At 33.4% G+C, this 25,768-nt stretch overlaps 3 protein-coding genes and 1 long non-coding RNA gene across 7 annotated transcripts in view; 1 reads left to right on the top strand and 3 right to left on the bottom strand.

Moving 5' to 3' along the window:
* The window catches only part of CADPS2 (calcium dependent secretion activator 2), a 714,206-nt gene that overhangs the window by 455,842 nt on the left and 232,596 nt on the right, over positions 1 to 25,768 (bottom strand). The window lies entirely within an intron of this gene.
* On the bottom strand, positions 11,601 to 13,065 carry RNF133 (ring finger protein 133). The gene has a single exon (XM_074268116.1). It carries the CDS (start codon positions 12,811 to 12,813, stop codon positions 11,686 to 11,688), a length of 1,128 nt encoding a protein of 375 aa, XP_074124217.1. The 5' UTR covers positions 12,814 to 13,065; the 3' UTR covers positions 11,601 to 11,685.
* Positions 13,253 to 17,014, top strand: LOC141543192 (uncharacterized). The gene is made up of 2 exons (XR_012482371.1): positions 13,253 to 13,514; positions 16,164 to 17,014. It is a non-coding gene; the product is annotated as an uncharacterized LOC141543192 (long non-coding RNA).
* Positions 15,714 to 17,764, bottom strand: RNF148 (ring finger protein 148). The gene is made up of 2 exons (XM_074268118.1): positions 17,550 to 17,764; positions 15,714 to 16,889 (listed from the first exon to the last, which is right to left on the bottom strand). Exons 1-2 carry the CDS (start codon positions 17,571 to 17,573, stop codon positions 15,966 to 15,968), a joined length of 948 nt encoding a protein of 315 aa, XP_074124219.1. The 5' UTR covers positions 17,574 to 17,764; the 3' UTR covers positions 15,714 to 15,965.

Below are 25,768 nucleotides of genomic sequence, written 5' to 3'. Positions count from 1 at the left end.
GTTCTCTAAGGGTATAAGCCTTAAGGATTCCAGATATAGACTTTTCCAGATGTAGATTATATATATATATATATATATATATATATTCAAAGTAATGTAATCATAACTATAATGCTTATATAAGTATCTCTATCTCTTTCTTGCATAAGCGCATACTGCTCATGTGAGTGACCTTGCTTCTTCTGTGCAAATGTGTTTTTGGTAATGCTTTGGCAAGTATCCACCTTTGTCTATACTCAATAAATGAAGCCCACTTGGGGCAAAGAAAAGAGAGCTAGGGCTGGCAGAACTGATTGCTGAAGTCACTGCTGGAGCTGTCCCTTCCCCTGTGTTAGGGTCTCTGTTGATATTGCTTCTCATTGCCTCAGTTTTTCTTTCACCTTCTGGGATCAAAGGACAGTGACTGGAAAAGCTCTAGGTCTGCCAGTTGGCATAGCTGGCAGGGTCTCAAGAAGGAAGTGTTCCCCACCTCCACCAGTCAGTTCTTTTTGTGGATTAGGTCCATAACTGTGGCTGCAAAGGTAGGATAGCAGTTTCTATGCCTCCTAAAAGCTACAGCCCAGGACACACTGAAATAGGTTCCCAAGCTAAGCAGCCTATAAAAGAGGGAAGGAGTCCCTGAAGGAGTGCATCTGGGCTTTGCAAGTTAAAATAGCCCAGAGTATGGGCAGCTCCCATGGGGAAAAGGGAACAGAAGGAATCCAGAAAATGAAGCATCATCAGGATATGGAACCTGGAAGAAATCCCCAAGGGCTTCCCCACAGAACTGACACACTAAGTGATACACTAGGTATAAGCCCATTATACCCAAGTGAATCTAGTGGATGTGGGGAAGCACTGGCAGAAACTGACTGAGCTCTTGTTAGCATGGTTGCTATGACTGAGGGACACTTGGGTGGATGGCATCCTTTGCTCTGCTACTTTTCTGTAGCAATACAGTCTTCACAGGACCAGTCTGTGTTTTCCCATGGGAAGGCAAGCAGTGGACATTTACAGCACTACTGAGGGATACCTACACTGTCTCAATGATATGGCATGGCTTTGTGGCTGCTTTGTGGCCAAGGACCTGGTGGGACGATCCAGGAAATGTGAGCATGTTTTATTACACCAATGATGTTACGCTAACTTCTGATTCCTTGCCAGATTTACAACTTGAGGCCCAAATGTGGTTATGCAATCATGTGGATGGGCCATCAATACTGCAAAAGTCCAGATTGTCCCTCAAATTCATGGGAATTATTTGGTTTGGTAAGACACAAGTAGTAACTCCTCTAAATGAACTTGTGAATTATCTCAGTAGATTGTCTCATTCATTCATGGTAATTTATTTCCAAACATGCATTTTTCTGTTGCTTATAAAATCCTTTAATTGACAAATAAAAATTACTATTTATTTATATGCTAGATTCTGAGGCTATCCCTGAAATATTTCCTGGTAGCCCTGCTTGAAGATGTTTTAGGCAGAAATTCTTTTCTTTTCCCCCCTAAACTTTAGGATTTTTCCAGTTATAAATTTTTTACATTTGTTTTAAATTTTTTTGAGTTCTAGGGTTCTCTCCCTTATCCCTTCCTACAATTAAGAAATCATACATGAAGTCACATATTTCCATAAAAGTCACATTTGTGAAAAAAAAACATAGCTCTCCCACCCTAATGAAAATAAAAATTCTGAAGAAAAATTCAGTTAAAAAAAAGGAGAGAGAATGCCTCAATCTTTATCAGACACAATCAGTTGTTTCTCTGGATTATTGAGAGGATTTTTCACCATAAGCCTTTCAGAGTAGTCATGGATGGCTGTATTACTGAGAATATCAAAGTCATTTATTTATACCAGGTCTTCCCAGAACATTGCTATTACTTTGTACCTAATCCATTTCACTCTGCTTGAGTTCATGGAAGACTTCTCTAATTTTATTTATTTTCTGAGAGTATGCTGCTCATTTTCCATAGAACAAAAATTCTCCATCACACATACCGGAATTTATTGAGCCATTCCCTAAAACGGCATTCCCTCAATTTCTAGTATTTTTGCCTTGAGAAGAGAGTTACTATCAAAAAATTTTTGTACATATAGGTCAAGTACATTTTAAAAAAAAATCTTTTCTGGTAATCATTACTAGTAGTCTTGTTAGGTAAGCATATGCATGAGTTTATAGCCCTTTGGGCACGAATTATATCTTTTGATCATTTATCAATTGGGGCATGGCTCATTTTTTATAAATTTGAGAATTCCCACTGTTTGAGAAATGAGACCTTATCAGAGAAACTTACCTTAAAATTATTTTTACAATTACTATTGCTAGTTGCATTTCCCCCCATTTATTTTCTTTCACCTGTCTCTTCTCAAAATAAGTTTTTGGTTTAGTTGTTTTGGTACTGACTACTCTCTTTCCCCCAATATGCTCTTTTCAATCACCCTCCCCATTCTCCTCCTATTTTCCTGCAGGGTAAGATAGATTTCTATACCCATGTTGAGTATGTATGTTATTTCTTCTTTGAGACAATTCTGATGAAAGTAAGGTTCATTCACATATCCACTCTTCACTCTCTTGAAAAGATGACATCCAAGCTCTTTTTTTGATCATGACTTTTAGGTAGACCAATTAATTTTTAAATATCTCTCCTGCATTTGTTTTTCAGGTAAGTTGTTTTTCCAATGAGATATTTCACTTTTTTCTGTATTTTTTTCCATTTTTTGGGCTTTGCTTTATTGTACCTTGACTTCTCATGATGTCATTAACTTCCATTTGTTCAATTCTATTTTTAAGGAATTATTGTCCTCAGTGAGCTTTTGTGTCTTCTCTTTCCAAATTGGCCAATTTTGTTTTTAAAGCATTCCTTTCTATTTCCTTTTGTGCCACTCTAAATTATTTTCTTAATTTTTTTTCTCTTTCTTGATATTCAAAATCCCTTTTGAGCTCTTCTATGGTCAGAGCCTTTTTTTTTGGGGGGGGGAATGCTTTGGATGTAGGAGCTCTGACTATGTCATCTTCTTTTGGATGTTTTAATCTTTTGTTGTTTACTCATATTCTAGCTTTTAACTCTTTACTAGAAAAATGAGCAGACAAAACACATTTCTGACCATTAAAAGTTATATTAACAAGGAAGAGAGTAGGACTCTTTTCCCAGGACATTCATTGTCCCAAGCTTCAGGGGTTTTCTGTAGATCCTTCTAGGAACTGATCACAAGCCTTCTCTTCTGCCCTGGAGCTCTTAGGTATGTTCCTGACCCACTGCAGCTATATAATCTAGTGTCATCCTTGATAAAATATGATATTCCTGAATTCTGGCTTTATGGGGTATTGTTTTCACTTAACTAAAATATTGTAAAGACTTTGGTAGTCAATCCAAGTTAAAAAAACAAAGAACCTCAAATCCCGAGTTATCTTTTCAAAACTAGATCACTAATAAGGGTGATTTCAGTTGTCCAATCTTTAAAGAGTTTGAATATCAAATAAGGACCAATTCTGCAGGAATCTCTTTTTCCCCTGTACACAAGTAGCATGTATCTCATCTGCCTCATCTGTTATTTCCTTCTTCCCTGATAGCTCTTCTTTATCATAAGTATATACTACTCTCAATAAAGCTGGCTTGCCATACTGATTTGCTTTGTGTTCCTTTTACTGTATTTTAGTGTCCCAAACTTACTAAACTTATAATGTTAAAGGATGGAGTATCCTAATCAATACATGTAAATATAAATATAAAATAATTCTCAATATTCATGACTCCTTCTGTCTCAAAGAAATACCTAAATATTATCATCTAATGATAGCATTACAAGTGTGCAAAAATCTTCTAAGATAATTTCTGTCAATTCATATCTTTAGGCCATTTAATTATGGCAAACACAAAACAATTATGAACTACTAAAATCAATTCTGCATAAAAGTACATCAGAAAAAAAGACTATTTGATCATTCCTATCCTTTTTCCGACCTCCCCAATGCAGAAATGTTCTTCACAACAAATCCTTGCAATGTGTGTATATATATATATATATATCTTTATATATATCTTTATATATATATATATATATATATGTATATATATATATGTATATGTATACACACACACACATATATATATATACAAACTTTTTATTCATACCTTATTATTTTCCAATTATCTATGTAGCCTTATATCTAACATAAGGAAATGTATCTTCACACTCCACCTCTATATTCCTAATTGAACACCTAACCCTTTTGTACAATTGTATTATTTTCTGTTAATGCCTGAGAAGAAATGTTTTCAACAATACTATAACCACCTTACTATCTTCCTTGCCATCTTCTAAGCTCCAATCCACCCCAAAAAACAAATCCTACAGTTATAAGCCAAATAATTTAATGGGCACATCTTAAAGCAAACAGGTGTACTGTAATAGAGAGTAAAGACAGCCTGCATACTGAAAGTTCACAGGGAGATAATATATAGAAGAACCTAGAAGAAAGAGAAGATTCTATTTCTATTTATAGTTAGTATCAATGTCCTGGTCCTTTAAGTGGAAGAATATGAAATTAGCAAGGATAAAGTGAATATTTTAATTAACTGTCATTTTATATCATGATGTCATCTATTATTATTGGACATTCAATTGAAGTGCACCATCTGTCCTTAGCTGTTTTGGTTCATTTCATTTAAAATAACTTAATATTTCCTAGAGTTCTCTCTAAATGCAGAAACTAACATATCATTAGTACTTATAGAATATATTCATGTACTTTGTATAATTGTAGGAACATGAAGGGAATATCAAGGTAATCAAATATTTATTAAGCTTCTACTCACTCTGTATAAAACTGCTTGAGTCCCAGAGGGCTGTAAAAATACTGAAAAGAAACATTCACAATCTAAAAGCAGGGGTTAACCTGGTGCCCATGAACTTCAAAAAAGGATTTAGAAAACTGAATTTCAATTAACTGGTTTTCTTTGAAATCCTTTGCATTTTGTGCATTTAAAAAACATTATTCTACTATTATTCTATAAGAAATGATAAGCAGACTAATTTCAGAAAAGCCTGGAAAGATGTACATGAACTGATGCTGAGTGAAGTAAAGAGAACCAGGAAAACATTATGTATGATTAGCTGTGATAGAATTAGATCTTCTCAGCAATACAGTGATCTAACCCAATTCCAATAGACTTGGGATGTAAAATGTCATTCAAATCCAGAGAAAGAATTATGAAGACTGAATGTGGATCAAAGCACACTATTTTCATCTTTTGTCTTTTCTTACTCATGACTTTTCCCTTTTTTCTTTCACGACATGACTAATATGGACATATGTTTTAAATGATTATACATGTATAATACATATCAGATTGCTTATTGCCTTGCAAAGGGAGGAAGGAACAGAAAAAGTGAAAAACTCAAAAATCTTATAAAAGTGAATCTTGAACAATTGTATAATTATTAAGATATATATGTGTGTGTATGTATATATATATATATATATATATATATATATATATATATATATATATATATATATATATATATATATATATATATATATATATTAGCCAAAGATTTCCTTCATTCCCATGGAACAGATATACCTCAGTTATAGACTTTGAGATTCTTTAGATATTCATCTTTGAAAATTACACTGTGTGTTGAAGATTACATTGTGCTTTGAAGTTTGTATTGAGATGCATGGTACTGCAGGATTTCTTTATTGAGAGCTAGATTTAATCAAGATATCAGTTTGACAATCCACATGGGAAATATCAATTACATGAAGAATTCAGATTAAGACTGTGAGATATGGTTGCATGAGTAGCCCACTAGATCCCTCTATCAGAGTATGTACATGAACATGCACACCTTCATGTTATGTATTCCATAACCTGTAGTTATGGAATTTTTAAAATGAGGAAATCTAAGTCCTGGTGAGATAAAAAATTTGCCTAAGGTTCACAGATATTATCAGAAATAACATTTAAACTTAAGTCTTACAATTCCACAGCTTGAGTTCTTTGTTATAAGTTCTAGTATATACGCAGTCTGGTAAAATAAAAATAGCAGCATTTATCCATTCTCTACTCTCTTCAACTCTAAGCATTGTCCTCTGTGTTATATACACATCTCTGTATTGAAATTGAAATTCTTTCCTTCAAGGCCCCACTGAGAAGTCATCATTTTCAAACACCATTCTCTGGCACATTTGTTAATCATATCACATGTTCAATTTTTTTACATCAATAATGGTTTGAACCAGGGGTATAATAGTAAATTTTAAACAACCTTCCAGAAAAAAAAATTACAACAGAGTTTTAAGTTTCACTGTATTACTATAATTTTTGTCTGACCTTCTGACTTTGTCTAGCCAAAACAGTAAATTAAGTCCTGATTTATAGAATTTGCTGACTACTGAGGCATAAAATATTTGCACTGGAAATTTAACAATTTGCAAAAGCCAGTGTAAGGGGACTCCAGCAAATACTTCATTCATATGTACTCATAACATTTATTTCTGTTGGATCACATCTGCTGCATTGGAGTATGATTTGCTCAACACTATCATTTTTCATTTTTTAGTCTCAGTGATAAAAAGAATGACTTGCACATAGTAGGTACTTAAGAAATACTTATTTCGATTTAATGTAGCCAAATGAATATAAACTCCTAAAAGTTGATCTAATCACCAAAAATGTATTTTTTTTTTGGTTACAATGCTACGGTTCCATATGAAGAAGAGTTAGTATTTGTACCAATATGTAGATAATAATATATGAATACAGGAGAAGTCAGATCAGGAGTGGAGATGTATTCTCACAATTATAAATCTATATTCAAATCTTGCTAACATCTATTGTTCATGCACTCCAAGGCAAGTAATTTAACAATTCAGAACCTTCAGACAATTCCAAAAGGCTCTGAGGTGCAGAGGTGCTGATAATGTACTAGTACAGAAAGTTTCTCACTGAGAATTTTCTACACTAATGAATATATATATATATATACATACACACACACATATATATGCATGCATGTACACACATATATATATATATATGTACATGGATATATTTATTATATATAGTGCATATATGTATTCAAACAAACATGTAGCATATTTCATATTGTGCATGTATTTAAAAATACAAAATACTTATTGAACATTTAAAAACTTGAGCATCAAAATCACAGGCATGAGAATTAGATCTCATTGTTGATTCACTGTTGAAAGGAAGAACTTTTAGAAAAAAAGCTTTCTCCTCCAGTACAGGCTGAAATCTTGCAATCCACCGTCTTGAACTTCTGAGAGCACTGATTGAGGGTGACACAGTCACTATATATCAGAAGGGGGGTGCCAACTATCTATCCATCTCACTATCATCATGTTACCTCTCACCAAAGTATACTGATCAGTGAGTTTTAAAAGAATTTCACATAGTACAAAACACATCAAACTTACACCTGTCAGGTCTCAATCTACGGCAAAATTCCTGAGTACAGCAAGAAAAAGATTTTAAAATTTGGCAATATTTAACAAAATAAATACACAACATGCTATTTTGTCATTTTCTAAGTCAATGTTCTACCCACCCACAAGCACCTATTTTTTCCTCAGTTTCATACTATGCTCTAAAACCAATCAATAAGACTTTATTAAGTCAATACTACGTAGCAGTGTTCTAGTTATTGGAAAGCATTTGTCTTCTAATGTACGTCAAGTCTAATACACTGTCCAGTAAGTAGGCCATACTGCCAGAATAGAGGCAGTTTACCTTAAACCATAACATAAGCTAGACTATTTGAGATAAATGTTTTCATGTTTTTAGAGAAAGGCAAATTTATGGATATTTTTAATCTTTAGGTTTTCAAATGCAATTAATACATAAATTCCATGAATGAGTCAACTTTTAAAAGCTTTGTATTTCTTTAGCTATATTAAGTTCAAATAAACATTTTTTATGTATCTACCATATGAAAGAAACTATACTAAATAATGAAAAATGACAACCTCTGGCTCTCATATGAAGATAATATATAATGTTGGATTTTTTCTCTTAATTTCTCACATTCTTTTTTTTTCTCATAGGCTATTCATCTACTCTAAATGGCATTATAATACACCTAACATTTTACTATGTTCATTCTAAGCCTTTGTCCTTTATCTTAAATTTTGTAAGAACTCTGATCCTTCTTTCTCATCTTAGCCCTTCATGCTGTTTCTGATTTTTTTCTGATTGAGACCATTTGGCACAAGTATTATCGGAGCAGCAGGTACCATAGTTAGGTTATTCATGACTATCACCCATGTTACTTCTTTATTCAGTTGTCTCAATCTCTCTTTATAACTATATTACATGGCAAAGCAAATTGCCCCTACTTTATAAAAGAATGAAAGCAAATGAGCGAACAATATGTTTAGAAGTCATTAGTATACCCAGATGTCTAGATTCCAAAATGCTTCTGAATAATACAATTATTGGCTATAATAACTAAAAAACAGCAAACTTTATAAAGGAAGGCATCATTATAACCATGTAGCAGGTAACCAGAAAATAACACTTCCTACATAAGCATTTTATCCAAGTTAGAAGGGATTTGTGAGAAACATCTGGTTTAATATATTTTCTCATGCACAAATATCCTCTACATTACATTATTATTGACTCACCTCAGCATTTACATGTAAACGCCAAGCATTTGTGATTTAGTTAGGACAGGGCAGTTGATGGTTATTAAACTATGCTTAAGGATCCCTATGGGAGCACATTGATTATGTTCATTGTATTTTTACTTTGTAAAATATTTCCCAATTACATTTTAATCTAGTTGAAGTCTACTTGAGGGTGTTGCCTATTGCATGGAGTACATTTGATACTTCTGGTGTAGGCTATGGCTGATATAGAAATACTCTCTACCAAAACAGTCTACAGACATAAGTTCCATAAATTGTGGCAAACAGGGGTTAAGTGATTTGCTCAGGGTCTCATAATTTAATGTTTCAAACATAGAAATCAAATCCTCCTGAATCCAAGCCTTGAACTCTAATAAAATAAATATGTAAAGGACTTTGCCAACTTTAAAGTATTACACAATTGAGTGATAGTGGTGCTGATGGTAGTAATACACTATACCACAGTGCCTTTCTTTTGTCAGGGTAGATCAATTGGAAGAATGATGGATTTGAATTCAAATCATCTCACTTCTACAGAGTTATATTGTCATTAAAAATAGTGTAGGTTGATGGTCACCATGACACCAGAACTGATGAACAAAAATAAATACATTGAAAAGTGTTATCTTGAAAGAGAAGCACTGTGTATCACTAAGTTCATAGAAGACCCAACTTCCAATGAAAGTTAAGTGTCATTATAATGAAGAATTTTATTCTGCATAATAATGCTCTATTAGTTTCCTGTAGATATAATCAGAGTGACAAAGCTTTGTCAATCTGTTCACATCTCCCTAAAGAGCAGGGATTATAGGAAAGTTTGCTTGAATCTTTTTCTATTTTGCCATAAAGAACTGGTTATCTTACATTTCCCCTCATCTTTTGCAATCCCCAAAAGTCAAACTCTCCTTGAATGAATAGTCATATTTTATGCTCCTCACTTCTCCCAACATACCTCCTTCTCCCAATGAAAAAAAATCCCATTACTATGGCTTGGGTTTGTGAATTATGAAGTTTAGACTCCCACCATAACAAGACAGTTCTTATACTTAAATGTTTCCAAAGAAAACAAATGGCCCAAGAGCTTGGAGAAATAAAGGAGTAGAGCTAAAGTACATTTAAAGTAACTCATTTTCCCTCTTAGGAATCTTACTGCCATGGTCTGTGATCTCTGTACTCTTCATGACACCCAAAGGATCACTGGTGGGCCTAAGGCCTAAGAGAAGGAACAAAGAAAAAGGAAAAAATAAAAACAGTAAAGGGTGGATATGTAAAAGAAGGGAGATAAAAAAACTAGATGTAGCTAGCTAAATAATTTATTAAACAGCAGCATTTATTAAGCACTTACCATGTGCCAAGAAAAGTGTTTATGACTAAGGGGATAAAAATTATAAAAATTAAAACTCCTGCCATGAAGCAGCTTACATTATAAGATTACATATAAAAATCAGAACATGCAAGACACAGAGTTGAGATTAGACTTAAAGAAACCCACGTATTCTAAAAGAGGGAGGCTGGGAGAGAAATGAAAACACAATTCAAAGGGAGCCTTTGCTGTTTAACACAGTTCTATTGTGTTCAGAGCAGAATTATATGTCAGTTACTTATTGAGTATATAGAAAAGACAACATGTTTTGTTTCACCTTCTGCATCCCTAATCCTAGTTTTCCCTATCTCCAAAATAAGTAGGGTTGGAATAGAGATCCATGACCTTTTATTCAGAGATCTTACTACGACTATGCTTACCTTAGAGCAGACAGAAAATGTAATATGTTTTTAAACCATCTTTTTAACAAAGTTTCAGTACTGGAAACTAGTTTTCATCCCATTTTGTGAACCATATGACAAGATTTATGTTGCATTAAAATGCCTTAATATAATTTTTTTCTACTCTATTTCCTTTTTGTTCCTTGGTAAGACTGAGATTAAATTCTTATTGTTTTTCAAGTTCCTAATATATATATATATATATATATATATATATATGGCTTTGGAAAGGTGAAAGACTTCCATTTTTACCCTGTTTTTATTGTTAATTTTTGTCTTGTCTGATTCTCTGTGAACTCATTTAGGATTCTCTTGGCAAAGATACTGAAGTGGTTTAACATTTCCTTCTCCAGTTCATTTTACAGATAAGAAACTAAAGGAAATACTTGAGTGACTTGCCCAGAGTCACATAGCTAATGCCTTGAAGCCAGATTTGAAGATATCTTCTAGACTCCAAGACTGTCCCCTACATACTGCCCAATGTTATTTGTCTCTAAAAGAAATGAGGCTCTGACAAATATTGGTATTCAGTATTTTATTCATGGATTAACAAAATATAGGAAAGGAATGTTTTAAGAGAAATTATATTTTTCTCATTATAGGTATAGTTTCAGATTAGGAACCTTTGACATTTTGTCTAACAGTATCAAGTGAGGAAATATTTGCTCTCTGACAGAATCAATATTTTTCTTAAAATATTTTGTCATTTTGTAGATGTAGTTTGCTTGAAATATTTTACTTGACTATAAACTTATCAACGGTTTCTTCTTAAGATTAATTAAAGGACACATACATCAAAATTTCATTGACCAAAATAGAAAATTATAATTACTTCAACTTAACTATGCTAAAAATAGAAAAATAACAAAAGAAAAACTGAATTTTAGTATATAAAATATATGTTTTTAAACTTTCAGACTATATATGCACTAGAATATGTAAACTGCATTACAAATGTTCTTATGAAAAGGGAATCAGACTTATGTATTTTAAAATTACAATATATTCATATGTATACAAAAAATATACTGAAACTGAACATGGTTTAGAACCAAATAAAATCACAAACATGTTTTGATAGCTCTTCCCCCCCTTTTTAGTGACTTGTATCTCTTGATAAAAGGGTAGGATAATTACCAAACAAACAAAAAACCAAAACAAAACAAAACAAACACGAAGAAAAAAATACCTTCCCACTTGAGACAGACAGAATTGCTTGTTAGTATTTTGGACCTGATTTGATAAACACAAGTTTAATCCACTTCTTCAAAAGGGCACGCTATCAAGGTGAAGGATGAATATCTACTGCTACAGAACTAGATTGAGTATCATTTCCTGAAGAAGAGGATTCTTCCCCATGGGTCACTTTATCTGATCTTCTTACAGAATGGTGGTCATTGCCAGAACTCTCCTCATTAGGTGATGTGGCAGAAGGTGATTCATTTGACATTAGGACTTGCAAAGATTCAGCACCATCTTCAACATCTACCTCAATTCCTAAAGCTTTGAGTATGTCACATTTGCACATGGGGCAAGTGCCATGGGCTAGAATCCAGGGATCAATGCAATTTTTGTGGAAAAAATGTTTACAAGTTAGAATACGCACTATATCATTGGGTTTGTATGCTTCAAAGCACACAACGCAGCTGTCCCCGTTTGGATTCGTTTCCTCATCCCCCTCTTTTAAAACCCGCAGCTGGAGCTGTCCAAATGCTTTCTTAAGATCAGTTGTTAATCGCTGCCATCTTCTATTTTGAATCCTTGCTACCCAGAGTCTTCGAATATGATAGAAAATGAAGTAAGCCAAAGTAGCAGTTGTGACGATAACAAAAGACACAAAATAATGATTCATCCAAATGATATGCTTTCGGCCCACCTCGATCATCACAGTTACATGAACTCCCTTCTGAATCAAATGCAAAATCTCTGTGCCTTTTAAGTTACCAATCATGACTGCAACAATATCTCCGATTCCTTGATGAGACATGGGAAACACTTGGTTGCCAGTTCCTGGGAAGTTGTAGATGATCACCCCATTGGCTCCTTTTTCTGCTGCTATTTTTATTTTCTGTGTGAAAGTACAACCTCCCCGCTCTATGAGGGCAAGCCACATTTCTGAATCCTTGGGTTTGCTGAAATTGGTCAAGGGATTACAGGCATTTTGGTTTCTTCCCTCTGGTGGCACTACAACTCCAGCCACCCTCTTCAAAATGGAGCCTCTTCCAAACACCCCAGTTTCCCCCAACTCAGATAACATCCGATTCCCCACATGAAATGATATGTTCATGTAAGCAGTCCAAATTGCACTTGCTTTGCAATAATTCTGACTAAGCAGCAGAAAGATAGTGAATCCCAAAAGCCAGGAAGAAGCAGCATTGGTTCTCCAAGTACCTGTCTTAACTAGATTCATTTCTCCCTTTGCCTAGCAACTTAAGAACCAGCGAAGCAAAAAGAAGTGGCTCCCACATCTGGTGGCAACTAACTTAAAACAACAGAAAGAAAAGAGTCTTCAAGAAGAAAACACATTCTACTCCCCTCCCACATTTTTGGAGGGAAATTCTTGAAGACTTCTTATGAGTCTGAGATGTTGAGGTTAAGAATGAGAAAAACTTTATATTGGGGGAAAAAAAATCTAGTCTCACTAAGTCTCTTCAGACTGCTGTTGGGTAATAGGATTGTGACATCAGAGACAATTCAGCCAACCATCAAATATCTTAACTCCTACTGAAATCTTATTGGCTTAAATGGCTCAACTGTTGTTAGGGGTGATATCTATATTGTTGTATAAAATGTTATTGCTTAGTTACATATAATTCTGGTACATAGTTAACCTCCAAGGTCATTAACTTGAAATAAAAACAAAATGGGAAATCTAAGCATATGCCTTACTTTTAAAAAATCTGTCAAGTTCTGACCTAAAGTAAAAAAAGTGCTAATATTTGTAAGGGCAAAATGAATTCTTCTCTTCTTTAGCACAACCAAATGGGTGAGGTTTTTATTTTTATGAACAAATGCTCAAGCAAGCAATCTTATGGTCAAATAGAATCACGTGTGTAAGGAGATAGAGGACTCTTTTGGACTCACCCCTGGACTAGACATCAACACAAATAGGTAAAATATTTTAATCATGTCTAAAAATCCACATTCAAATGTCTTTATTTTTTAGGGATTAAAGGACAATGAAGGGATCCTTCTGATTATTGCTTTTTAGTGACTCAGTTTGACTTTATGGTTAAGGAAAAGCTAAAGATGTTTTTTTTTTTAAAAGGTAAAAACAAACTAACCCAAACCTGTGGTTCCCCAAATAAATTCGATATATCATTGCTCATAAAAGCTATTAATTTTACAATGGGGGGAGTGGTGGAGAGAAATTGTAAAGATAAAAATGGCTAAGATAGATTTAGCAGAAAAATGTATCATATTAATGGAGAAAAAAAATCAACCTAAACAAAATGTACTAATTATGTATTAAGCTAAATGTAATTTCAAAGTTTATAAAGAGATGCCGAAAGTCTAAATTACTGCATTAGAAATCCAAAGAGCTATTGGTAAGAATTCCCCAAAATAAAACACTTCAGCAAGTCTATGAAGATTTTTATTTTTTCTAATTATATTATCATTCTGGCTAAATTCTAATTGGACTGATGTTGAGTGCATTAAGAAAGAATTCAAAATATAAAAGGTTAACTTTTGAGGGAACTAAGAAAAATTTTATCATTGCTACCTCAAACTTTTCCAGGTTGGTGATAGTCTGCTTTTATGTTTGCTGTTGTTTTGATGAGACTGTACTAAAGCTACATGATCTGTTATTGAAGAGGAATGTCACTGATTAGTTCTTGCTTGACTTTACTTTGATACTGAATCCTCTGGTGACTAAGATGAACATGATTCATTAAATTTAACTACTCAACCACATAGTGTAGTGCAATAAAATCATGATAAAAATAAGGTGAAAAGGTTCCTAGAGATAAATAAGACTTTGCATTAAAAATTTTATGAAAACATGCCATGATAAAAAAAAAAATTCATAATGATCAATTTCCAAAACAGGCCATAAAATTATCTCGTGCGTTTTGCCACTTCCCCTCCAATATTAATTTGTGTAGATATATCAATAGATGATGAAATGTAGAAATCGATAACTTGTTTCATTAATCATTTGTGATTGTATTGGTCTGTATTCTATCTGGAAATGTACAATTAGACAAAAATTAGACTCTGGGAAGCAAGATGAGGGGGAAAGCGTTAGCTATTTTGTCCCTTAGCTATGAGTGTAAACCACAAGAATTGGCAAATCCTACCTTAAAGAGCAAAGGCTTTATATATAATGGGACTTGAGTGATGGTATGTCTTAAGAGATTGACCTTGCTCGGTTTAGAGAAGCATGATATGAGGAAGACAAGAACATTAACACATGCACATGTGTATTTACCTATATCTCTTTATAGAAATAAAGAATGACAGCAAGAGAGTAAGGCAGGGAAAGAAAGAGATAGAAACACAGAGAAACAGGGTAAGACCACAGACACTTCTCAAGGATTCTTTCCAAATAATTTATCAAAAGTTGCAACTTTCTCCCTTTCCTCTAGACATATGATTTTATTACTATATTAAATAACTGGCTAGTAGCAAGCTCCTTTTACTAAAGCATGCAAGTCAGCAACTATTCTTCCTGAGGCACTGAAGGCTTGCCTAGGGGTAACACAACTAGTATGTAACAGAAATGGCACTTGAATCCAGATCCCTTTAAATCTAAATCTGTTCTTTCTTCACTAAAGCATGCTACCTACTTGTAAACTTTAAAGATTTTCTAAAGTTTTTTTTATTACTATTTTTCTTTTGTTTTTTTCAAAGAGGAGAGGGTTGTTTTTTTGTTTGTTTTGTTTTTATTTGGTCATAGAAAGTCACAAAGATAATATAAATATTTAAGCAAGGAGGGACTGATTATCAATGAAATATGATAATTCTAGAGATGAAAGAGACCTCAGGGGTCAATTAGGTCAACCTCTTCATTTTACAATTAAGGAAAATGAGAAGTTAAGCAATTTTCTCTACATTTACGCAAAACTCAAAAATCAGAGGTAAGTTTATAATCTAAGTATTCTGACTCCAGAACCAATGTTCTTCCCACTGCACCTCTAGCTCACCTCAGAATCTTGAAACTTTGAAAATTAGAAGAAATTATTGTGGTATGTGCATGAATTAAAGATGAAAAAAAAAAAAACAGAGAATGGTGGCATATATATCTTAGAAAAAGTTGGATAAATTAGAAACTAGAGTTTTAAAAATTGTAACATCCAGTTCACTGGGCATGTTTTAGGGCTTTATTACAAAATGAAGACCATCATCATACATGAGTTTTGATCCTTTTCTATGGAGTTTTATGTTATCAAGATGAACAAAAAAAAATGAACACACACAAATTTGACTAACTTTTTAGTGAAGCATGGTCTTAGTTTATAAGGAATTCATCCGTATCTCTAGTTGAAGTGAAACAATAATTCATTCAATACTAGATTTTGTAAGATTCAAGTTTCATCACTGGAATGTTCCCTTAGTTCCTTACACTTTAAGAATGTCACATTTGCACATGGGGCATGTCCTATGGGCTAAAAGCCAGGGATCAATGCATGCCTTGTGGAAAAGATGCTTGCAAGTTAAAATGCGCACTGTATCCTTGGGTTTGTATATGTCAAAGCACACAACACAGCTGTCTCCATTGGGATCAACTTCTTTGTCCCCTTCCTTTAACACACGCAGTTCCAACTCGCCGATGGCTTTTTTGACATCTGCTTTAATCTGCCGGCGTCTCCTGGTGGCAGCGCTGGGTATTCTGGGCCTCCGGGCACAATACAAAAAGAAGCAGGCAACAGTGGCAGCCATAAAGGTAAACAAAGACATGATGTGATGATTCAGCCAGGGTATATGTCTTCTCCCTACTTCAATGATAATGGTCACATGGACTCCCTTCTGAATCAAGTGGAAAAGCTCCATGCCTTTCAGGTTGCCAATCATCACTGCAACGACGTTTCCTGTTCCTTGGTGAGACATTGGAAAAACCTTGTTTCCAGTACCTGGGTAGTTATAGATGATCACTCCATTTGCTCCCTTCTCAGCTGCCATCTTTATCTTGTGGGTAAAGGTGCAGCCTCCCCGTTCAATGAGGGCCAGCCAGGATTCTGTAGGCTCAGGCCTGCTGAAATTGGTCATGGGGTTACAAGCATTCTGATTCCAACCCTCGGGAAGTACTACCACACCAGCCACCTTTTCCAGAGGAGAATGATTTCCAAATACTCCAGTTTCCCCTAATTCGGATATGATTCGATTTCCCACCTGAAATGTTATGTTCAAATGGGCAGTCCAAATAGCTTTTCCTTCTGAGTCAGGAAGGCTAAGGAGCAGGAAAATGCTGAACCTCAATAGCCAAGATGATGCAAAACTTTGTTTCCAAGAAGTCATCCCAAATAGCCTCATTCCTCTATATGCCTGACAACCACCAAACATGAAAAAACAATGTTAAGAAAATGCAAAAGTTTAAGTATTTGGCATCAATTTCTGGCAATATCTAATTAAAATACAAATTGTAAAAAGGTCTACAAAGAGCTAAGAAATCCCTCCTCCCTACAGTTTTTTATTAGAAAATTTTCATTATGAAGTATAATAAAAAAGGTCTTGTTACAATGTTATTTCACAAAAATTATGACCTACTAATGTCAAAATTGTGACATCAGATATATTTAACCAATCCATGTATTTTCTCTTTGCATACTGTTGTCCTATTGGTTAAATAGCCATAAGAAAACACTTTTATCAATTAGACCATAGCATAATAGAATATGTTAAGAAGGGAAAAAAATAATTGGAGTTCCCTAGACAGTGTCAGCTTGCTGCATTGAGTATGACATATACTCCTTTATAGGTTTATTTTTCTATAGCTATGATGGAGATAATCATCAGCTATTCATCAGTTTATATGGAAATAATCACAGATCAAGTGATCTCATGAATAGCTCCAAACTTAATAGATGAGTAGCAACAAGACAGGCATAAGATAGACACTCCCTATCCCCTTTCCCTCTTTCAACATTAAGTGCTAATCATAGTCACAATGATATGGAAATGATGAGAAACTCAGGGAAGACTTACCTGATTAGGCTGATTTACTGTCATTCTGTCAAATAAATCTGCCTGTTTACTTACAATCAAGTTGGCCAAAGATGGCAGGCAGCTGATGGTGTGCTACTATGACATTGCTGCTAGCTATAGTAATCTTCACTGGTTTAAAGTAGGACTGCTTTTAGTTTGAATCCTCACTTCAAGTCAGTCTGCTATGAGAGGTCCTACCAGGACTTCAAGTCTCCTAGCAACATTCATTGGATTATGCATGTGTCTCTAGTACATACAATGTCACAGACCATCAGAGAGGATTGTAATAAGTGGGAAATACAAAGAGCTGAGAGTCTAGGTCACCATAAGGCAGTGGAAGGAACTTTGGCTTTGGATATAGAGGACTGATGGTCAGTGTTTGAATTGCAACTCTGTTACTTTTTTGAACTTGGACAAGTCATTCAGTCTTTTCAAGACAAGTTAATTATCAATACAATGAAGATATAGTACCAATTGAAATGTAAGGTCCTTTCCAATTCTAAATATATGAACTTATTAACCTATTACCAGGTTTCTAGTCCTAAGTTAGAGGTTAACCAATTTTAAGACACTGAATGATGTACTCAGTCCCTGTGGACCACATACTCTTATTTATATAAACCACCAGGATTTGATTTTTTTTTGCACTTCATACATTTTATTTAAATTTATTTTTATTAAAACTTTTATTTTTCAAAACTTATCCAGAGATAATTCTGTATCATTAGCCCTCCTTGCAAGCCCCAGAATTTGATTTCTGACTAAAATTTAATGATAAAGTTTTTCAACATGAATAATCATTGGGTGATTACTTCTTCTAGAATACATAATGCCAGGTAACTGAGTAACATACAAAGCTTACAAAATATGAAAATAATACCATTATGGCAATCAGACACTTTTTCACAAACATGAAATAAGTTTATTTCTCCTTTAGAAAAGAAAATTCAATTATTTTGTTTTTCAATGCTGCAGTTCTTTTTTTTTTTTTAACAAATTTAAAGATTTGAGACAATTCTAAGGTATCTTATTAAATGACTGTCAAATGACTGGACTTATTTTTAACCACATCCTTCAATAACTGAATCTGAATAAAAATCTGAGCCTTAATTTCTTCATATATAAAACAGGGATAATAACTCTCTGTGTACCTGACAGAATTATTAGGCAATCTATTTACAGATATACATATTAAGGTTTCCTCTTAAACCTCTAAAATGTTCTCCTTATTTTCAGATATAATGACCTCTGACTGAACTCATTTGCTCCTTCTCTTCAAATGCCCTAGCTTTCTCAATCCATGTGCTAATCCACTGGATAACACCTGTTGTGTAAGATCCAATTGTGGAACTGGTTCCTGGGGAGAAGAGGAGGAGGGAGAAATCAATTTCACATATGAAATAAGTTGCTCATTCCAGAAGGTCCAATTAACACAGGTACTACTGGGACCTCCCCATTGTTAAAAGTATAACTTGATAGGGTAACTACATAATACAGTGGATAGAGCACCAGCCCTGAAGTCAGGAGGACCTGGGTTCAAATCTGGTTTCCTACACTTAACACTTTCTAGCTGTGTGATCTTGGGCAAGTCACAACCCCAAACTACCTCAGTAAAAAAAAAACTTATCTTTTCTATCATTTCAATAAAATCATTATTTCTATTCCATTATCACTCTCATTATCATTACCATGGTGTTCAAGATCCTGAACTCTGGTCCATGAGTTTTACACTCATAGATTATAACAGTTTGACTCATAAAATTGTTAAAAGCTCAAAGAAGAGAAATTCATGCATGGTGATTTATACCCCTTAAAGAATACATCAAAGATTGTTGAAATTATTATAATTATATTTTAAAATTGAATTTGAATAGAAATAGCATTTGGCCAAATGATTATCCTACATTTTATATTTAAGGTTGTTAATAGTATTATATAATTTTCCTGAATTTTGATGGGGAGTTCAGATAGAATTGAAGATAAAACAGATCTGAGGATTAATAATAGACTCATAAGGCTTAGTGCTAAAACAGTATAAACTGCTATTATGCCATGATTTTAAATATTCTGTGGACTACTGTACAAATGGATACAATAATTTCTTTTTCATAAATAAGAGTATTAGGATATAAAGTCATTTGCAAATTCTTTGAACACAACTTCAAAATACTTCTAGTAGCAGAATATGCAAATTTGTCCTTTTTCCCATATGGGTTAATTTCGTCCCCTAGGCCTTCCTATTAAGAAATTTGTTATTCCACATAATATAGAAATTTTTTGAGAGTTGATTAAACGGTTGTTCTTGAAGTTTTGTGGATAAAAAATTATGTATAGGTAACTAGTAGTAACAATTACACCTACAATTCTATTCTGTGTTCTCCAAGGCTTCATCTATTGAAGTCTCAAGAATATTTTGAGATTTAAGGATACCAAGCTTCTGATACATATTTTAGCTTACATAACTGTAGATTTCTAGATATTCAGTAAATGCTATTTTTTTTTTTTGCTAAGTGCATTAATAGATACAACCGTTTTCTACATGTCACATAATAGATATCAATTATTAAAACCAGACTCTCTCTAAGGACATTCTATTATTTCTAGGAGCAATGACCTGATCCCAAACCATTTCATTAACTAGTTTCTATAATTAAATCTGACTCAGTCATTTATTCAATTGCTTTTCTGTTGACATATTATTAGGCCAATAAATAATATATGGATGTCAACCATAGAGCATCTTTTGATCCTACTCTTGAATATAATGTCTTTAATAGATGTCATCTGGAAATAAAGCACTTTTAGTTAGATGTAACAAAATCAGATATCTTTGGAATTAGTAATTTGGAAAGGAAATCTGTTTTTTCTATAACATCTTTGTAATTGTTAACTTGTTTATTCAGTGTTCTCTGAGAATATAAATCAATAATTTTCTTCATTTTTGAAAGTGTTGTATGAGCATGAGCCCTATGTTTCACTAATATTGTATTTTCTGTTTAGATACTTTTTAACTCTGCTGTTCATATAATCATACTAAAAGTATACGTTAATATTTATATTGCAAAGATATTAAATGTTTTTTGTCACTCTTAAGTTTGAACTACAGCATGCAGATCATACAAGCTCAGTTTTCTCTTGGATGTCTTTATACTTGTTATGTTGCTTAGTAAAATCTAAAGTATTAATTTTATTTATTTGTTCAGATTGATTTCCATATTCACAATCAAAGCTTCTCATTTGTGGTTATTACATATATTGAAATTAAGTGACATTTAGTGACACTGGAAAATGCTTCCAAAAGTTGAAGTTATTTACAATGTTTTCCACTGGAATCATATAACTTGATAGTAACTATCACTAAATAATCAATATAATTTTATGGCTGATCTCACTTGAAAATCCTAATACTATTCAGGAGTGATAGGGATGGATTCAAGGAGAGATAGATCCAGAATGGGCTTTAGTCTCCCTGTTAAGATACAATATTTTCTAACATTTATTCTTGGCATTATGGTGTTGACAGTGTTTTAAATAAAGAACAGTTTCCATGGGGATATCAAATACTTTATTATTCTCACTATGCTTAGATTCATTTTTATTTTCAATTTGCAGTATATCAAGTCAAATCTAGAAGCTTTTATTAAGCACTTACTTTCATTGTGCCAGCTATGTGCTAAGTGTTAGGACAATAATAATAATAATAGATAACACTGACTTAACACTTATTATGTTCTAGGCACTATACTAAGTGTTTTATATTATTGTCTCATTTGATCCTCACAACAAGAAGTAGGTGCCATTTTTATCCTGATTTTTAGGAATGAGGAAAACTGAGGTTAAATGATTTGCTCAGGAGCACCTAACCAGTTATATTCCTGAGGTCAAATTAGAGCTCAGATCCTTCTAACTTCAGCTGTTCAAGGAAAAACAGGTTAAAAATAGTCCTTGTCTTCAAGAATCTCACAGTCTAATCCCTAGTCATGAGTGTGGAACTTACTCAAGTCATGACGAAGTCATGAGTGTGAAATTGATTCAAAAGCCTTGATATTTAATCACTAAAAACAATTTAAATTTTATAGTGCTAAGTACTAGACATACAAAGAAGGAAAAAACAGTCCCAAATTTCAAGGAATTTGTAGTTTATTGGGGAAAATAATTACATACAAGCAGATTATTTAACAAGATAAATTAGAGATAATCATCAAGGAGAAGGCCCTAGTAAAAAGAAGCCTTTGGAAAGACTTTTTTGCAAAAGGTGGCATTTTATATGGAACCTGAAAGAAGCCAGAGAGATTTAAGAATCCTGGGTATGGTGGAGAGCCAGAGGAAATTCTCGGAATTGAGAGATAAGACTATCTTACAAGAACAACAGGGAGGCCAGCATCACTGGGTGACAGAAAACTTTGGGGAATCAAATTTTGAGAAGATTGGAAAGGTAAGAAATGGTCAGGTTATGAGAGATTTTGAATTCCAAAATGATTATGTGAGAAGGAGCTACTAAAATTTACTGAATTCGGAGTGATGGAAGACAGGGGATTTGTATGTGGGTAATATGATCAGACATGCAATTTAGGAAAATTAATATGATATCTGAATAAATAAAAACTAGAGGGAAGAGAGACTAGGGGTACAGAGACTGATCAGAAGGTAATAGTGCCCAGACATGAGGTAATAAGGGCTTCTTGTATATCAGAATAGTAGTGATATCAGAAGAAGGCATACTTGAGAGATTGTACAATTAAATTCTTAACCTCCTTTGCAATTTGGGTAGATATGGGTAGAACTCAAGAAAAATGGGGAGAGTGAATTCTATTTGTAACTTGTTTATATTTGCCTTTTATACCTTGATATTACTTATGTATGATTCAACTTGAACAAGGCAAGTTGGTTTTTAACTATTTCAGAATTTAGCTGATCTGATACTAAATGTAAATGCAGTGTTAAGTGAAGCCTTTTCTTTAGACCTTCCATCTTTGTATTGTGATTTCCAAATTATCCTTCAGAATCAATCCTTCCTCCTCCCCATCTTGACGGAGTTGCCCAACTTTCTTCTTAACTTTTACCTCCAAAATCCATGGATCACTTAATTATTGAAATCTCACCACTTAAATTTTTATTTTAACAATATAAAACAAATATGGACATTCTATTGGACTTGCTTCTTTCCAGAATCAGGAAAAGAATCTTCTCATGAGATTCTTTTGCCATGTATTCAGGATGTATTTCTATTACAGAGTTAATCATTAATTACTATTTTGAGTCAATGTGATTTGCTTATGGAAAAAAACAACAACAAAGAATCTTTAAAGAAAGTAGAAAGCACTAATTGTCCATTCCTACAATAGGTGAATAAACTGTGCACAATCTCATAGTTTCTTTGAAAAAGTGGCACAATAAGCAATAGAGGAGAGGTAATAGTTCTGGTGTTAAAAGCTTAAATTTTGAGAAAAAATAAATTGTGAGCAGAAAATATCTAAATGTAGAAATGCTTTAAAAATATGTTAATTACCAGATATTTTTAAACGATTTCACTAAGAAATTTCATGAAATAGTAGATTATAAATATTAGTTAAATATATACAATAAATCACACTTTCCAACAATATATTTAATAAAACACAATCATATTTTAGAAAACGTATACCTTAGCATGTAATTGAAGTGGTTAAAAAAAGTTGTATTTCAATAAAAACTAGCATGTAGTGGGATGTTTTTCAAAAAAAGGCAAAAGTTAAGATCTAAAATGAATTGTATGGGTTTAGAAGAATTTAAAGCATTATAATGTGACTTGGAATAATGCTAGTTCTTGTGGTAAGAGGTTTAGTAAGAATGTAAATGCTCAATAATGTATCTAAAAAGATAATTCTACTTAAAGCAAATACTTTTTGATAATCATTCCTTTTCATTTCCATTTCACTCAATTGCTAAATGACAATCTTATAATGGTTGGATAATTTTGCCATAAATCTCTTCTGCAACAAATTAATCCCATTGCTTTATATTATGTCCTCTCTCAGACACAGGCATCATGGCAAGATTTTTCTTTTAGAAATCTCTTCTTTTTAAACCTCTTTCCTCAGCCACAGAATAAAATTATCTTCTCTCTTATTACTAAAGAGTCAGGAAAAATAATTGTGTTAAATTCAAACACAGAATCAGGTGCTTAAAAATAAATTCTTAATTTAGTAGTTACATGCTCTGATAAACATGACTTGGTTGACTCTGGATAATACAGACTGCTACAGGCCTGGACTGAAAGTCTAGACATACCCACAAAACAAAGCAATGTTTTAACATTTATTATTTGGGTGGATAGTTCTTGAATTTTGAGTCCAGAGAGTTAATTTACAGTCATAGGATCAATACATAGTGGAAAACAGACAAGTGGGATATTAGCATTTTTATCCAATTTATAGTATTTGAAATTAAGGTGGAAGATATGCCCAAGAAGTTATAGGTATAAAGTCCAAACAGAAACAAAATTATTAGTCATCCCACCAAACAATCAAAATAAGTAATTAAGATGGAGAGAGATGACAACACTAAAAGGCTAAGATTCAGCCTCAGGAAACCAGACACTAGATAATGGAGTATAAGACATGAAGTTCAACCAATGGTAAATAGAGTAAAATACAACCTATGTACCAGTAGATCATTCATGAATAACAAGCACTATCCTGGGGTAGGCAAAAGGGATACAAAGACCACCACCATCAAAAATCCCAACATTACCACCACCATCAACACAGTCTTCCTCTCAGAAAAATTACCCATTTACTTTTAAGTAAACATCAATAACATATAAGGTAAATAACAGAGTAATTCTAGGGATATTTGCCACTAAAGAAATCAGAAGAGGTTTCTTGTTTAGTAGCATTTTAATTGAGCTTTGAAGGAATCTAGAGATTCTAATAGTGTAAAGGAAGTGAATCTTCCAGCATGGATAACAAAATCATGGAGAAACAAGATGGAATCTTTTGTGTAGGAACAAATAGAAACAAGTAGAACAATTTTGGTGAGCCATAGTGTGGGAAATTAAATAATGAATAAGGATGGAAAGTTAAGTGATAGCCAGATTATAAAGATTTTAGAATGGAAAATAAAGAATTTGGAGCCAATGGAGACTTTAACCAGACAGGGAGATGATAAAGTCAGATATGTCTGTGCTTTAGAACTGTCACAAGTCCAGGAAATCCAGGCAGTGAGAATCCAAGGTCTCAGGTCAGAATGAGACCAATAGCAACAGCAAATCCTTGCACAGTGGAAGCTGCTAACAAAATGCCCTTTATCTTTTTTCTCACTGTGAGAAAGAATAAAGCCAAAAATGGGAGACTTAATTGCCAAGGTAAGAAGTATGTATGAGTACTGTGATTGATAGAGTACCACTTTTCATGATCACTAAGAACTCTGGAAATTAGTGTGTTTTTTCCCCAATACATTAAGAAAGAACAGTAAAAGGAGCTGCAACTAAGCTGCACTAACAACTACATGAGTTACTTATCTCTCACCTGGAATGTCAATTCTCAGGGAAGGTGAATGTTCTTCTGACTTATTTAGCCCTTCTCATATCTGTTTATGACACAGGATGTTCTTAATCTGTGCTAATTGGAGACACGGGTTACAATATCTAGGCTACAGAAGGAATTGGTCATTTTTGGACTTATCTATTTTACAAACTTAGAGAAAAAAATGAAATAACACTTCCCCTACACATATACAGATAGAAGAACAATGGTACTGGCAAAAGTTTTCTAAGGATTTCTAGTTGTTTCTCTATAGTCTTGTTACCATATACATTGTCTGGCTTCAAGGTGGCAACCAGGTTCAAATAAGATGTTATACTATTTATTACTACTTAGGAAAGTGCATCTTTACTACAATTTGGGATCTCTAAAATCTGTAAGTTCTTTTTTTCCTTACAAAAAATAATATGGTTCTAGAACATTGCTTTTCATTCATTTCACTTGTGTCCCACTCTTCATGATCCCATATACATTTTATTTAATAAAGATACTGGAGTTTTCTTCTCCACTTCATTTTATAGATTAGGAAATTGAGGCAAACAGGATTAAGTGACTTGGACATTATCACACAGCCATTAGGTGTCTGACACTAGATGTAAACTCAGGTCTTCCTGACTACAAGCCTGGTACTCCATTACTATACCACCTACTTTTCTGGTTCTAAAGATACAGTCATCCCTTCCACATAGCAACTTT

The sequence above is a fragment of the Sminthopsis crassicaudata genome, chromosome 5, assembly GCF_048593235.1.
Source record: "Sminthopsis crassicaudata isolate SCR6 chromosome 5, ASM4859323v1, whole genome shotgun sequence".
In the NCBI taxonomy this organism is placed as follows: domain Eukaryota; kingdom Metazoa; phylum Chordata; class Mammalia; order Dasyuromorphia; family Dasyuridae; genus Sminthopsis; species Sminthopsis crassicaudata.
The sequence above is the reverse complement of the archived record's forward strand: the minus strand, read 5'-3'. Positions and strand labels throughout refer to the sequence as shown.